Source organism: Limulus polyphemus, unplaced genomic scaffold, assembly GCF_000517525.1.
Source record: "Limulus polyphemus unplaced genomic scaffold, Limulus_polyphemus-2.1.2 Scaffold43, whole genome shotgun sequence".
Lineage (NCBI taxonomy): Eukaryota > Metazoa > Arthropoda > Merostomata > Xiphosura > Limulidae > Limulus > Limulus polyphemus.
Genome location: NW_013665653.1, coordinates 1,023,834 through 1,039,943, shown reverse-complemented (window position 1 = coordinate 1,039,943; position 16,110 = coordinate 1,023,834). Strand labels below are relative to the sequence as shown.

The 16,110-nt window shown below is 31.5% G+C and overlaps 1 protein-coding gene across 1 annotated transcript in view; it reads right to left on the bottom strand.

Annotated features, from left to right (window-relative positions):
* Window positions 1-16,110, bottom strand: part of LOC106462127 (neural cell adhesion molecule 1-like) — a 122,767-nt gene that overhangs the window by 28,389 nt on the left and 78,268 nt on the right. Inside the window, exon 2 of the mRNA XM_022389485.1 lies at window positions 1-245. Coding sequence (XP_022245193.1) covers window positions 1-245 — 245 coding nt within the window. The remainder of the gene's footprint in view (window positions 246-16,110) is intronic.

Below are 16,110 nucleotides of genomic sequence, written 5' to 3'. Positions count from 1 at the left end.
TGGATCCAGTTGCAGAAACGCTGGCCTGTTGATCATGTTAAAATAAGCACGGTTTTCCAGCTGATGACCAGAGGACTGGTGGGCTTGGTCCACATTACCCTTCCGAGCATCCAGTGTATAAATAGGTTGAGCTGAGTCATCCTTGTACCACAGGATGAGAGCCGCGGAGTCATCGGTGGAGGGGGAGGAGATGTCACATGGAAGAGCCACTTTGCCTCGGACAACTGCTGTGTACAGTATGGATGCTGTAAAGAAGAGTACATTTTATATGATTCATCAAGTACACATATCACGAAAATGTTTTAAAATCACGAAGAATAGTTGAAAATGGCAAATCACATCAATAACACCTTAATTATAAAACAAATTGAATACTTAGGAGTTATAAAAGACATATTTTAAACTTAAAGGTATTGTACACAACGTATCAGCTAATGGTAGACGTTGAATTTATGTTCTACTTTACATTCAGTCATTTTTCATTATAATCTCTATCTTGCAACGTCTACCATTAGCTGATACGTTGTGTACAATACCTTTAAGTTTAAAATATGTCTTTTATACAACGTCTACCATTAGCTGATACGTTGTGTACAATACCTTTAAGTTTAAAATATTCGTCCACGTTACAGTCAGTACCTCATTACCTTACAATTTAAAGGCGTATATTTAACACACACACAAGTATATCTAGTAAAACGTCAGAAAACTTTCTCGGAACATTTTAATCATAATTGAAGTATTTTGTTTTCCAGACATATCCCCGAAACAACAACACATTAACTCAGGTGCAAGAAACCATTACAATTAGAAAATGTCTACCGTTTTCTCTTTCATTGAGCAACAACTAAAAGTTAACAATTTTCAAACTTAAAAGTCATTGTAATTTTCAAAACAAGACAAGATTCTTAAGTAACACTAAAAGAAAATAGAAATAAATAAATAAAAAGTACAATCTATAATTTCTTTCAGGCACATTTTGCTACAATAATATGAGGAAAAACTAGAAAAAAACAACAATTTTGGCAAAATGAAAGGTAGACTCTTTATTATAGGTTACAGCCTTAAAATACTCTTCACATTAATGGATTATAGATCTTGGTATCCATTTAAAGCTTTATGTGGATATGTCACAATCAATACTTTCTGAAATGGGATTACTCTGTCTAGAATTAGGATATCGAATCTTTCATCTATAGAAGTTGTCTTAAAACACCTAAACAAATAAATTATCCTTATCAAACCAACCATATACAACAATAGGTCTCAATAGTAATGTAAAGTATTTTCTGTTGAAGATTAACCATTGTTCTATTAACTTAAAAAACAAACTTATAAAAGAAGTGACTTGAAGAGATCTAAACCCAGATTGTTTTGTGACGTTTCATAATCCAGAGGTACTTTTTGGAACCACACGATGAAAGCACATTGAAATAACTTTGAACTAAGAGAAGTTACAAACAGTCTGGGTTTACAGCCTCGCATAATTTAGGCTTATTTAAGTTTATCTCCATCGTGTCTTTCCAAGAAACACATTATCCTTCGAACACAACGTCAAGAACTAAGCAGGGTTGGAAACAGTAGAAAAAACACAAACATAGAAAAGTTAGTAAACCACTTTAAAAAAATCATAAAACCTAGTAGTTTCAACAAGTAAACCTCGAGAAAACGGATCCGCCTTTCGAAAGCTGTAGGTTTAATAGTTTTTTTATATAGTTTTGAAAGCAAGAATGACATCCGACACAGAAGCATATAAGTTTTATGACAAACCACATGCCCAATATATAGAGTACTTATTAAAGAAAACTGATGTAAAATAAGTTTTAGTTTTTCCTTCTACTTTTTAGGGATTTCAAGGAAAAAATTAATTTTTCCTTCTGATAGTAGTAATTTGTAATCTAGGCATCCAAGGTTTTATTATTCTATTTACATAAATATGCAATTATTATAGGAGCTGGAATACAACGTTTAGGATAATTGTTTTGGTTTATAATCCACGGTGGTTTAATTTTAGTAACTTTTTATAAGCTAATTTTGATTTTTATAATTCTGCTTCATTATAAACAATTAACATCAATAGCAGATTTCGGGCGGTGAATGTAGGTTTAGGTGGGGAAAGTTGTGGACTTTACAATCTTATCTGCTCTTAATGTTTAATTTTTCACATATGAGACTCTCAAATAGAGGTTAAAACTAATAGAAGTTGTATCCCTGTCACTGTATTGGTAGTTTCTTCAGTTGCTTATTCCACTAAGTTAAATTTTATCCTTCCTAGCATTGTAGTTGCATTTATCTTTATTTATCGTACTTCTAGGCGGCGGACTTTGTTCTTGGTCTTATTATCAGTACAAGCGGTTTAAAATATCATCCAAGGTTAAAATTATTATTTTTACGACTCTTTCCTTTAGATGTTAAAGTTAGCATATATGTTGTTTATTATATATATATATATATATATGTGTGTGTGTGTTGTTGTTGTTGTTGTGTGTATGTGTGTGTGTAGTATTAGAAATAATTATGGAAACAATGAATGAAATGGATATAAATGGATTGGGGATTTTCTTTCCTTTCGTTGTAGAAAAATACAATGCATCAGGGTACGGTCAATTGTTGAGTGTTTATATTATCAGAATACGTTCAAATATTGCCAGTTTACATTATCAGAGTACGGTCAAATGTTGACTGTTTACATTATCAAAGTACGTTCAAATATTGGCAGTTTACATTATCAGAGTCCGTTCAAATATTGGCAGTTTATATTATCAGAGTACGGTCAAATGTTTAATGTTTACATTATCAAAGTACGTTCAAATATTAACAGTTTACATTGGACTGGCAGCATCTAATCAATCAGAAAGTGCTATACCACTGTAATGCACATAGAGTACAGGAAGTTATGCTAGTTCCGTACATGGTGTGGTGAATGTACTCACGGATCCTAAGACAGAAATTACACGTGACAAATGTGTAGAAATCAAAGTTTTGGCGGCGAATGTTACTCCATGCAACAGACTGAGGCGAAATTTTATGTTTCGATAGGATCTGAATAGAAACTCCGAGAGGTTATGTGACACTAGAACTGTTGATAATGGAAGCTCTCGAGATAGAATATTTAGCTCTTCAAAAGCGATGTTGAATAACTCAAGGCATGTTCTTTACGTGACATACGAGAATCCAGTACATATATGCGCCAATTAACTTATTTGTATGCACAGGTGTAAATGTCACCACCAGAACAGAGGATGTGTCGCTTCTCATAAGTCATGTTTAGCAGAGATAACCGAGCCAGGTATCTGAAATGGGGATAATACTTCAAACAATGGGATGAGTAGGGCTGGAGGAGAGTGCTATTTATAGATTAATTCAAATTGTTTGGCAACAATCAACGATATTGTTCGACAGCAGAGAGGGGAAAATTATCACGATCAATGTAAAATATCTACCGTGAAGCATGCAGGACCATGCACTTCAGATTACTTATTGTTCATTACACCTGTGTGTGTATCACTTGTGTATTTCTATAATTATGTCTAATACTGTAATCTGAATTGTATATTATCAAATGTATATTTTAATACCTCATGCGGAAATACAGTGTAACACAACATAAAATGGGCTAATTAGAAACTTCAAGAACTTACGAATGTGCATAAGAAAGCGCGACACGAAACAGGAATTAGTATTAAAGATAGGTCGAAAAAATTGCAAAAGATGCAGGTAATAGAATTATGTAAATATTAACTATTTCGTACCTTAATCTTTACACTTGTTATCAAAACATTTAACTCATTTAGCTATTTTTTTTGCTACAAGAGAAAGTAACTGATTACATAAATTGATATATTAATGCAAAAACACACACATATATATATAGTAGCCAAATGTCTATCTGTGTGTCAAGCTTTGTATCTCCTGAAAAAATTGTATATATCAAAATGCTTCTTTTCAAAAGTACATTACAGGAAAAGTATTACTTTTTTACAATTTCTAAAATTTAATATCGATACTTACATCGATCCGTCAGTCTTCGTATGTGGTGAACAGTCAATATGATAAAAAGACTTATTAAGCATAAAAATATTTCTTTTCGTGAAGGAATTTCACGAGAAAAAAAAAACAACAAGACTTCCTCCTACGACTAATTAAAAGAAATGTTTCGAAGATAGTTGCATGAATGGAAAAAAGATCTCACTTTGGTAAAGGTTTTTCTTGCACTCAGTAAAATGACAAGGAACGGTGGTATCCAGCGGAAAAAATCTCCGCGGCTATTTTACGAACCAGCACTCTACTGTACTGGACGCACCCACTGCATCGAAATTCAAACAATTTTGCAAACAGGTACCTGATGATGACAAAACCTTGTTGAAACGTTGTACATTTACTGTTATGTTAAACTTATATTAAAGTTTTTCTTCATTACCCATTCAAGTCGTCTCCAAGCATTGTATTGCGTATATGCTCTGATCCAAGGGACTGGGTTGACTAGACATTTTTATAATTATTAATTACTATTCTTAGGAACTTTTTCTAGTGCGGTGTGTTACATCACATGTGTTTATTCTTAATCCGAGATTTGTTATGTGTACACACGCAATAGTCACTTGATTAAATACAACTCAAATGTAATTTAATGAATGTTTTTACAACTTAAGCTTAAAAAAACAAATGAAAAATAGTGCAGAGGTTCTCATTATTTAAACTCAGACGTAATGAAAAGTCTCAAACACCTGATTCATTGTGGTTAGAGATATTTATTTATGATTGAAGTTGTGATGAAACTTTAGTTTGTATAAATCACATTTAAACCAATGCGAACAGCAGTAATATGTGGTTTAAAAAAGACACTAAGTACGTATTTTTTTGTTTTGAAGCTTATATAAAAGTATGAAGTCATATTTTTGAAATATCTCAATAATCTTTATTTTCTAAGATAGAATATATATATATATTGTATCTCAAGGGGAACATAGTTTGATTTTCAATATAAAATTTAATACATTTAGTCTTACAGTTGCTTTTTTTATACTTTCATATATACAGTTTATATTCAAAATAAGTCCCGACGTGCCCTAGTGTTTAGTGTATGGGACCGGCGATCCGTGAAAAATCTAGGGTTCGAGACCGGGTGTTACTAGGTACGCTTCGTGCTTTCAGCGGTGGATGTGTTAAAAGAGTTACAGTCAACAACGGTGCCGATTAATAACAACCGTCTCAATCGACGAGTATTGCTTCTGGTTTGCAGTTCAAAACTAGGGATGGCTACGCCCAAGTAACACAGTTTCTGACATGGCCGTTCAGTTCATTGCGTTTATATATGGTGCTGCTAAGACGAACAAACAAGCAAATTGTTCAACATTAGATTAATCGCAACAATATTAAATCAGTGCCACCAGTAAAACAATATTGGATTATCTAAGCTTTATTTTATTATGTATTCAGTAACAATGTATCACGTCCTTTTCCATGGAACCCAATAGTTAAGGAAAAATAAATGCTTCATTTAGTTTCGGAAAGCCTTGTTTATTTCGTTGTTCAAAGTAAACAAAAAAAAAGTATTACACCATTGCTTCTGGACAACTCACTGGAGAATTGAACTAAAATAGCTATATAAATATATTAATTTCTTCTATTTGATAAATCTATACATCCTGTAAGAAATATAAATGTAAATACCATTGAACTAAATTAGATTTATACATATTTTCATGTAAAGTATACATCTTAGATATAAATTATAGAATAATTACTTGAAGCTTTTAAAGACAACGCATGCTTTACTCGTTACCAATCAATTATTCATTACATACTCTCTCTATATATATAAGTAGGATTTTATCTTTGGATGGGCCATTTCTTTTAAATACTATCCAATTATGATCCCTTTAACTATAATCTTGGTAAATACATAGCCTGGGCCCTCACACCTTACATGACTTCTGCAGGTTCTTTTTTAAAGATGTCTTTAACTTCAGAAACACATTAAACCAACTAAACCCCAAAGCCTTAATGGCCAGCTTTAATGTTGTATCAGTTTTCACTGAAATTCCCGTCAACGAAGCCTATAATGGTGCACTTGATCTCTACAATAATGATCCCAATCCTTTATTTCATATCCCCAACACACTTTTACAGTAATGACCCCAATACTTTATTTCATATCCCCAACACACTTTACAGTAATGACCCCAATCCTTTATTTCATATCCCCAACACACTTTACAGTAATGACCCTAATCCTTTATTTCATATCCCCAACACACTTTTACAGCAATGACCCCAATCCTTTATTTCATATCCCCAACACACTTTTACAGTAATGACCCCAATCCTTTATTTCATATCCTCAACACACATTTCGTTTCCACTTGATAATTCACAACAACAAAAACCAACTTCATTTTCGACAACAAAAACTTTCTTCAAACAGATGGTTTAGGCATGGGAAACCCTGTTTCACCTGTCCTCACCAACATATTTATGATCCAGATTGAAACACAACCCATACAATCCGCACTTTATCCTCCCCTATACTAATACAGATATGTCGACGAAACTTTCGCCGGTTTCACTTCTATAGAACACATACACACTTTTTTGAACACATAAACTCCATTCACCCTAACATTAAATTCACCATTGAACACGAAAATAAGAAACAGTTGTCTTTTTTTAACCTCGACATTATCAGATCTGATACACAGTTCAAAACCAAAATTCACCCAAAAATAACTCACACAAGCGTCTACATCCCCTGGAATTCCGCCCACGAATCCAAACAAAAAAGTTATATGCTAAAAAATCTTATACACACAGCTTCAAGACTTTACTCAACTGAGTACATAGATGAAAAAATCAACTCAATAAAGCATTTCTTCATTTACACGAACAAATTTCCATTGTCGAAACATATCAAAACAACCACCAGAACAAAAACCTCAAATGAACTCACAAACAGAATTGACACTAATACACCAAACCACATCACAACATTACATCGCAGTTTAACCTTTATCCCTGACATCAGTTCAAAAATAATCAACACTTGGAGAAAAATTGCCATCAAACATAAAATTCCTGCTGACGTCAAATTCGCCACCAAACATCGAACTATACTAAAATCACTATTAAATAAAAATTACGTAGAATCACACAATTCCAACGTCATTTATAAAATAGCATGCAATAACTATCCAGAATTTCTACATCGGAGAAACAGGTAGAAAATTGGAAACTAGATCCACTGAACATAATAAAAACCTCCAATAAACCACAGACTATCCATTCAAAACACTGTAATCTTAAACAAAGAACATCAACAACGCGGAGTACCTAGATACTTATACTAGACTGTGAAGCAATATCCGGTCATGTGATGTCTTTATTCTATACTGTATGTATTTACTTATTGTATATCTGTAAACTACTTGTACCTGAGGATAACAAAATCTTGTGAAACGTCGTACATTCATAACAAAGTTTTTTCATTACCAAGTCAAGCCGTCTCACGACTTTAATTTTCTAAAAAGTGGGTTATTTTCTATTGATCATGGCACAACCACAAGTCCAATGATGACTGCTTAGATTTCTCATAGATCATGTATAGTTAACAAAATACACACTGAATACATGAGTTAAAGTGTAATGCTACAGGTAATATATATATATATACCCATATTTCTATAATTTTAATTTTACCACTTTAAAATTTGGCATAATAATAAATATTAAATTTACCGTAAACTTTCACGATGAATGAAAGGCAAATCTTGTACGAAATAACATTTGTGAGTAGTACATGTGTAACACATAATTAGTTGAAGCATGGTTTAAACAGCTTTACAATTTCACAATGTCCAGTTTCCACCCCCCACAGTCGCTCAGTGGTACATTTGAAAAATTAAAACGATAAAAACCTGGTTACGATACCCGTGGTGGGCACAGATAGCCCATTGTGTAGCTTTTAGCTTTAGTAACAAAGCAAACAATTGTAATAACCTGCTTGTAAAATACGTAGCTAATTATATTTAGTAAAATCTTAACATTTCAAAGATTATTTATGATAAAATAACCTCCGTGAAAATGTAAATTATGAAAATATCGTTCAAAATGGCAGGTGTAAAATAATATGATGCTTTGATCACGGAAAAAAAGTGATACTTTTTAATTAAAACGTAACAAACATTTGACATTACAAAGAAAGAGAAAAACGCAAAATGTATGTATTGTAATTACAAAATAACGTTGTTTCTAACCATACTTCTGATGCACTTACAAGGTCGTTGATAGAATTAAGGCCTTCAGGTACATCTGTACTTTTTTTAGTAGGATTGTGCCTTTAACTTGTGAGTGATAAACTGATTAATTTTCTTATATATGTATAAGACAAAATTTATTTCTCTATTTTTTACTATTTGGAATTTTAATTAATGTTTTAAAAATAAGCCTTTCGATAATTCATTTTATTTTCATATCCGAGACATCTTATCACTGATCAAACACTGTATGATTAGAACGTAGGAGTACATAAAGAGAGGAGAATCAGGTTCGTTTCTGGATACTTAATTCTCAGCAACTTTACCGTTCGTGGTATGACAGTGAGACGAACTACTTTTAGTCCAACTGGATGAGCTTACTAGGATATATATATATATAAATATATAGTCTCTCAAACAACTAATTAATTTTTTAAGGTTCTAGTGAAGCACGTCAAGTGACTTGCCACGTTCTCCCTATTGATGTTGGACTCTGTTTTTTGTCTATATTACTTAATAAATAAAAGAAATATTATCCTAGAGTCTTGCCTGATGTAAAAGTACCCAAGTTATTACGGTCTTCAACACATTATAGTCCGATTGTTTTGCAAGAAGGGGAACATATTTCCGTTAATGAATTAATCTATTTTAAACAAGAACACAATTCATGGTTTTCTCACAGAAAAGTATATCAGATTAGTCAACTGATAAACGTTATTAAGGCTTTGTTTGTTTTTTGTTTTAGCGCAAAGTGACACAACGGACTATATACGCTTGTCCGCTGTGGGGAGTCCAATCCCAAAATTTAATTTTGTAAGTACGTAAACTTAGCGTCGATCCACAGGAGGACCGTTTTAAGGAATTTCTAGATTAATTTCTGGAGATAAAATATTCATTCCAAAAACAAACGGTAGCCATGAACAGCTTCATATAACGATTTATATTGGATATACATATAACATTCATATAAACACAGACTTGCATATAAATACGGAACTGAAACAGTTAGAAACTGACAGAGTAAATTTTTGTGATCTAGGAAAGCCACGTATAATGGATGAATGAGTTTGTTTAGCATCTAATAAGATAAATGATAATTTTAAAACAAATTTTTACACTTACAATTTCACACCTTAAAGACGCTACGAGCCAAAAAAGAAAACATATTATATTTCATAGTTTGAGTTCACAAGTCCGTTTCTAGGATATAAATTTTAGATCCTCCAAAACATCTTCAGCATCAATCGATCCATAATAGTCATCATATAACATTGTTCACATAAACACAGCCATGCCAGTATACTAAAATAATCTTGCTTTTATAGTATAATTTCTTACCTATATCAGTAGAATAATAATTGATATTTAAAATGTAAAAACATTCTTAAAAAGATACCTGTTAACAAATTACATCATTATACGAAAAGGTGGAATCACTTTTTATTTCTAGACCTATATTTATAATACTTTTACTGAGAAGAGAAATAACCACATATGTTTTGGACGAGATTTAATTGTTTATAAGATGTGATAAACGGTTTTTGTTCAATATCACTTGTGTTTATCTTAAAATTCTAATGAAACTGGTGAGCATAGAAGGATTACATCCATCAGATGGCAGCAGTGCAGTCTAAGCTCGACAGATTTAATACGAGAGAAAGTGAAATGCGTGCTCAGTGTGAGACTTTCTATGATATATTCGATCAAAAAGAGGAATTCGCAGCTCAGAGAACTAACAGTATAATAAAATATTTAGCGAATTCGGATAAAACATGTTCCTATATGTAATAGCGTGACTTTTTTCGAAGTAATATTTAATTGAATCGGGAACAACGTATGTAGTTTATTGTTTTAATTAATTGGTTGGTTGAGTGATAGCTCTAGAGCAAATACACATTAGACAATCTGCAGTGTCTACCGCGATGAATCGAGCCCCGAATTTTAGAGTTTTAAGTCCGTAAACTTACCGCTGTACCACAGGGGGACTGTTTTAATTAATATGTCTTCTAAACCTAATAATATTATCAAAACTAGATGATTAGCTGCATGGATAAGTTAACAGATTCATATGAGAACACTTAACCAACTGTAACTGCAAAGAAATTGTATTTATTATATTACATGCTAAAAAAATATAAAATAAAACAACATCAGAATCATATCGTAGAAGGATGGCTTAAACCTACCGTTTTTCAGTTCGTTTATCAAAGAAAAAAATTCTGGTTTTGATAATTTAACACCATTGAAGTATTACAATATCAATGTACAACCTGCTTAGTACACCACTTTCATATCGGATATTTGAATGCACCCATTGTAGAACAAATATTTCTTTTTTCTGCGGTTAAGATGTAGTTTTTTGTTATTATCGAGAAGGTTAATTGTTGATTACACATTCAGTTAATTTTGTCACACACAAGAAAACTTTCAGTGAAAGCATATTTTTTAATTTTTTGGGGGAAGAGATGAAATTGTTAGTTCGTAGTATATAGCAGCGTAGAGTAAATAGAGTAGTACAACAGCTGGTTATGACTCTAATCCCTTAACTGATTTACTTATAATGAACATAACACAATAAAGAAGGTAATTGTGACTATTCTTTCATATAATTGAATGTCTAGTTCATAAATTGTTATCCTCTTGTAAAAAATGTTCTTATTAACTTTGAAAAGTTTAACTTATAAAAATAATGTATGATGCATTATGAAAAATTGGTTGATATTACTTAATAAGTCCAATCTATAAAAGTTAACATATAATAAAAAGTGAAAATTATAAATCTAATTTCAAATAATGTATTTAAAAGGATAATTTTCATTTCATTTGAAACAAAAACAAATTATGTTCCTTTAAAACCAACTACATGAAGAATAAATCAATGATGCATTATAATTTACTCTAATCCTTAAGGCATTTAAGTTGTCAAAAGAAACATAAGAAAACATAATAAATTCAAAACATTTAACTAAGCCTGCAGAATATATATACATATATGTAGTTTTTTTTTCTTATTTGTGTAAGAATGTCAGTAGAGATTATTCTTTGTTACAATTTTTATAAGTTTTTCTTGAAGTTAAGTATTTCTGATATGTTTGGAAGCATCTATAAAATATCCCAAATTAATAGAATATGCGTTTTTTGTTGTTGTTGTTTTTTTGCCAGAATGATATTGGAAAATGTGGCTATAATGAACGTCCTACCACAACTAATGCAACACAAGATTCGCCTCCTGCTGCTCCTCCTTGGGAAAGTTTGAGACATAAATATCACAAACGTCTCTAAGCTACTAAACAGGATACCCTAAACTCTGAAGGCTTTGAAAGCGGATCATTTCTTCGGTAATTTAGAGACTGAATGGTAACTTAAATGATCCTTTTCTGATCAAGATTTATCTCATTTTTCTCAGTTAAGACAGAAAATGTATTTCGAACAGTTCTTTGTCCATCATTAGTAATAAATTACACTCAATAAGCTAATACAGAATTTATGTTCAATTACATCTAGAGAAGGTGATATTTAAAAGCCAGATGTTTCGAAGTTTGATATAGGAACACTTTCTCAACATATTTAGAACTTTAATAAGAACGTTTAAAGTGCCTAAAACTGAATAAAATTGAAAGAATCACTTATAGCGTACTATGAATTTGAGGAGATCATTTCAAAAATATTAATATGGTAAAATGCTCTAATTGCCTGGGGAAAAATTGGATTTATAAGGGTGCTACCTTTTATGGTATATTTGATTAGCTGTCAAGGCAGAGCAGATACAACAAAAAGATGGATACATGTATCAATTACTCATACAAAACTGTTGTTACATTCATTCTATAGAAACCAATATAGATCATTTAAGAGTGTTTACTTGCTCAGTATGACAGAAATAACAGGAGTAGTTGAGACACCGGTTGATTTCGATATCTGTATCTGAAATTACAACTATTTTCTACTTTTCTTTTCTCAGAACAACAGGTCTTATTCAACTAAGATAGCCATTGACTATTTATTAAGGTATTAATAAACCGTAAGCATTCGCTCCTTACAACCAAACAGCAGACACTGAATAATTGTCCATATGAACAGCTGTTTAGTGTTTGCTTTAATACCAGACAGTTTTGTTATATTTTTAGTTCATTATAAGTTACTGTTCTTGTTACAAGCAATGGGCGAAGTAGATGATAGTGTATTCTTAAACCATGAAGTGCACATTATAATTCTTGGTTATTTCATATTAATGTTTACATTTTAATCTTCATTCACGATTGAGTTAAAATATAAATAAAAGAAACAAATAGAATACAATATACTGTTTTAGCTACTATCTGGACGATATCCACGAGGCCGATGTATCGTTCAGAAGAGTATTATTTTTACTTTTTTAAAGATCGAAAATATCATTAAGAGCGAGGATACTAAACTAATGACTTAAGTCGTAGTGACTTCGTGTGGTTTGCCTGTTACTCATAATTATGATTGATTATTATCAATTTGACTTTTTATTGAAGATTTTTAGAAAGATTTTTGAAGATTGATTGAAATTATAATAGTTATTTAGAGAGTTAACCAAATATCTGATAATATTATGAATAGCTAAGAATAAAGCATTTTGATTTATTATCACAAGAACTATGGCTCAAAAGTTATTCGTTAGCTAAAGTTTCATCTCTAACAAATTCGTAAGTATTATCTAGTAATTAAACATCTGAAGTAAACTGAGATTCATACACAATCTATTGTTGCTTTTAATCACTTTTCAAAGTTCAAGTGTTGAAAAAAAAAGGATTGCAAATTAGAGTAAATTGTCTTCAGAAAAAAAATAGTTTTGAAATCAAGTCAAGTGTCTTTGAAAATATATTTTCATGGTAAGGAATCCACGTTATATTATCGTAAGTATAAACAAAAAACATTAAAAAAGGGTTACCCAATTGTTAGAGAAACAAATATATTTTCAAAAGCACGATAGTGTGGAGTAATAATTTCTTGTCAGATTTTAAAATTTTATTTTCATTATAATAATACAATGAAGCTACATTTCTCATGAGGGAAACATAAAAGGATGCATGTTTCCATCTAGTTTTATATCTTAAATAGTTTCAATCGTAAATACTATTTTTTACGCACAAAAATGCTTCGGTTTCAAGACAGAAGTTCAATTCAAGCATAATGGCTTGCAATGTTGAAATTCGAAATACGGTAAAATACGGTGCGTGAAACATAAAAGAATCAAATAGATCTTATACAGCAACAGTCATCGGAGGTATAGCATAAGCGTGATTGAATACGAAACATATCTAAAGTTCTTTTGTAAAAATTCTGAAAGAGAAAATTTCCCTGAAGTTGTCAAGGTCTACGGTAAAGAATGAGAAACAAAATAGTTTGCCTTAGTCATGTGATCGTATCAGAAACGTATTTGTTCTTTAGAAAATATATATTTAAACATATGAAACATGTTAGTGGTGGAAGTAGTTCTTATAATAGCAAGAGTTTCCAAACCTGTAATCTTATTAAGTACATATAAGGAAAGTTTCAATACCGCTTTGAACACATTATTCTAGAATTTGATCTGCAATGAGAGTAAATTGTCTTTCTTTGGAATTAAAGTAGCTTTAAAATCAAGTCAAAAATCTAACTGTAGGTGATAGTGAAAAATGTTTGAAATATTTTCAATGGGCCTTGAATATATTTTTTACACGGTGTCCACGAGAGACTGTCGTAAATACAGGACAAAAGCATTCAAGAAAGATTATTTAGTTGTTAGATTGAATAGGTTTCAGTTTTCTTTTCTTTTTCTTATGAATCAAAACTCTTATCTATTTTAAAACGAAGAGCTGATTATCAAAAGTTGATTAATCTTATATAAAGAGTCATTATTTGCATAGCATAAACGCGATTAAATAAAAAACCTTCTGAAGTTCTTTGTCGGACAAATCATGCAAGAAAAATTTACATTTACAAATATTCTATCAACATAAAGGAATCCCTGCAATGGATATTCATTCCTTCGAAAACATTACACGAACAGGTATAGATACCTATTCTGAATCTAAAAGGGGAAAAAGCTTTCTGGATAGGAATCTCCTGAACGCCACAATCCTGAAAGGCATTAACTTCAATCCAGGGATTTTTGATTTTCGTGATATATTCTCTAAAAATAACTTCTTTCTCTCCTTGTTTTATAATCTTTCCTTTTTCTTCGATTCCTTCTATTTCTCTGTTTGACTCTACTTCACTTTTTAAACTTCTATTTTCTATATATGTGTGTTTATTTCTATTCTATGCTATAATTTTCATTATAATATATTTTAGATTACAAGTATACTAGAATTTGCATTAAGTTTTCTGCCTTATTCCATCTAATTCTTATTGTGTCTTTTCATCTTTTGGTTTCTCAATCGAAACAGTTTCCTAAAGTAACATTTTATAATAAATTGTTTCATTTGCCTTCTTTACTTTTCTGAATTTTTCTCTTCTTTAAAATTGCTTAAAATTTGAAATCGAACATGTAAGTCATTGTTGTTAATGTATGTATGTGTGATTGTATATAAATATATGTCACACGCAATATCAGGATTCGCTAATTTACCATTTCCATTCCACGATTTTAACATGTGAAAGTTATCGAAACGAAAGTGAAATGTTATTTTGGTGTTTGTGTAAATTATTTTGGTCAAACTGAAAAATGTGAAATATAAAATAAGCCAAGAATTAAACAGATCCTTGGGTTTTTGTGTAAAGCGTATAATCGAGATGATTTTCTAGCAGTTCAGGTTTGTGTGTTTTTGATGAGTAAACCTTCCACACAATATATCAATGTTGTAACAGTTTAGGTTGACATGTGTCTGGTGACAACTTTCTATGTAACATCCCGAATTTCTAACTATTGAGGTTTGTTTGTTTCTGATGAGGAGACCTTCCACACAATATATCAATGTTGTAACAGTTTAGGTTGATATGTGTCTGGTGACAACTTTCTATGTAACATCACGAATTTCTAACTATTTAGGTTTGTTTGTTTCTGATGAGAAGACCTTTCACACAATATATCAATGTTGTAACAGTTTAGGTTGATATGTGTCTGGTGACAACTTTCTATGTAACATCCCGAATTTCTCACAGTTTAGGTTTGTTTGTTTCTGATGAGAAAACCTTCCATGTGTTGTAACAGTTTAGGTTCATATGTTTCTGGTGACACACTTTCCTGTGTAGCATCCCAATTTTCTGACAGTTTAGATCTGTATGGGTCGGACGTAGCAAGTGGTTAGCGTGTTAGACAATGAATTCAAGGGCCCGTATTTCACTTCCGTTGCGTCATAAACGCTCTCCGCATTTTGGTGCTGCCAGTGTGTTGTAAGAGCGACAGTCAAATCCCACTACTTGTTTACAGTAGCCGACGAATTAATCGTGGATACTGTTCGCTACTTGCCTTCCGATTAGTCTTTCAGTTTAAAATTAGGGATGGCTAGCTTGTGTAGCTTTACGCGAATTTCGGACGAAAAAGGTTTGTATGTTTCAAATGACAAAATATTTTATACTCCATATGGCATATTAGATGTCTTTATTTTCTGAAAGTATAGGCTCATATGTTTCTGTTGACATAATTTTTCATGTTTTATATGGCATATGGAACACTTCGATCTTTTTTTCATAACTTAGGTTTTAACGTCTCTAAGAACAACTTTCAATTTTGTAGAATAACAGGGACTGGATATCTGTGGAGATTACAGTTAAAACATTTTATGACATACTTAAACTAAATGTGTGCATATATTTGGCTATAATAATAAGACTATTTATGCCAAGGCTGAAAGGGAGCATTATTATGTATAATATATGGAGCATCCCAATCTTACTAGAATAGACG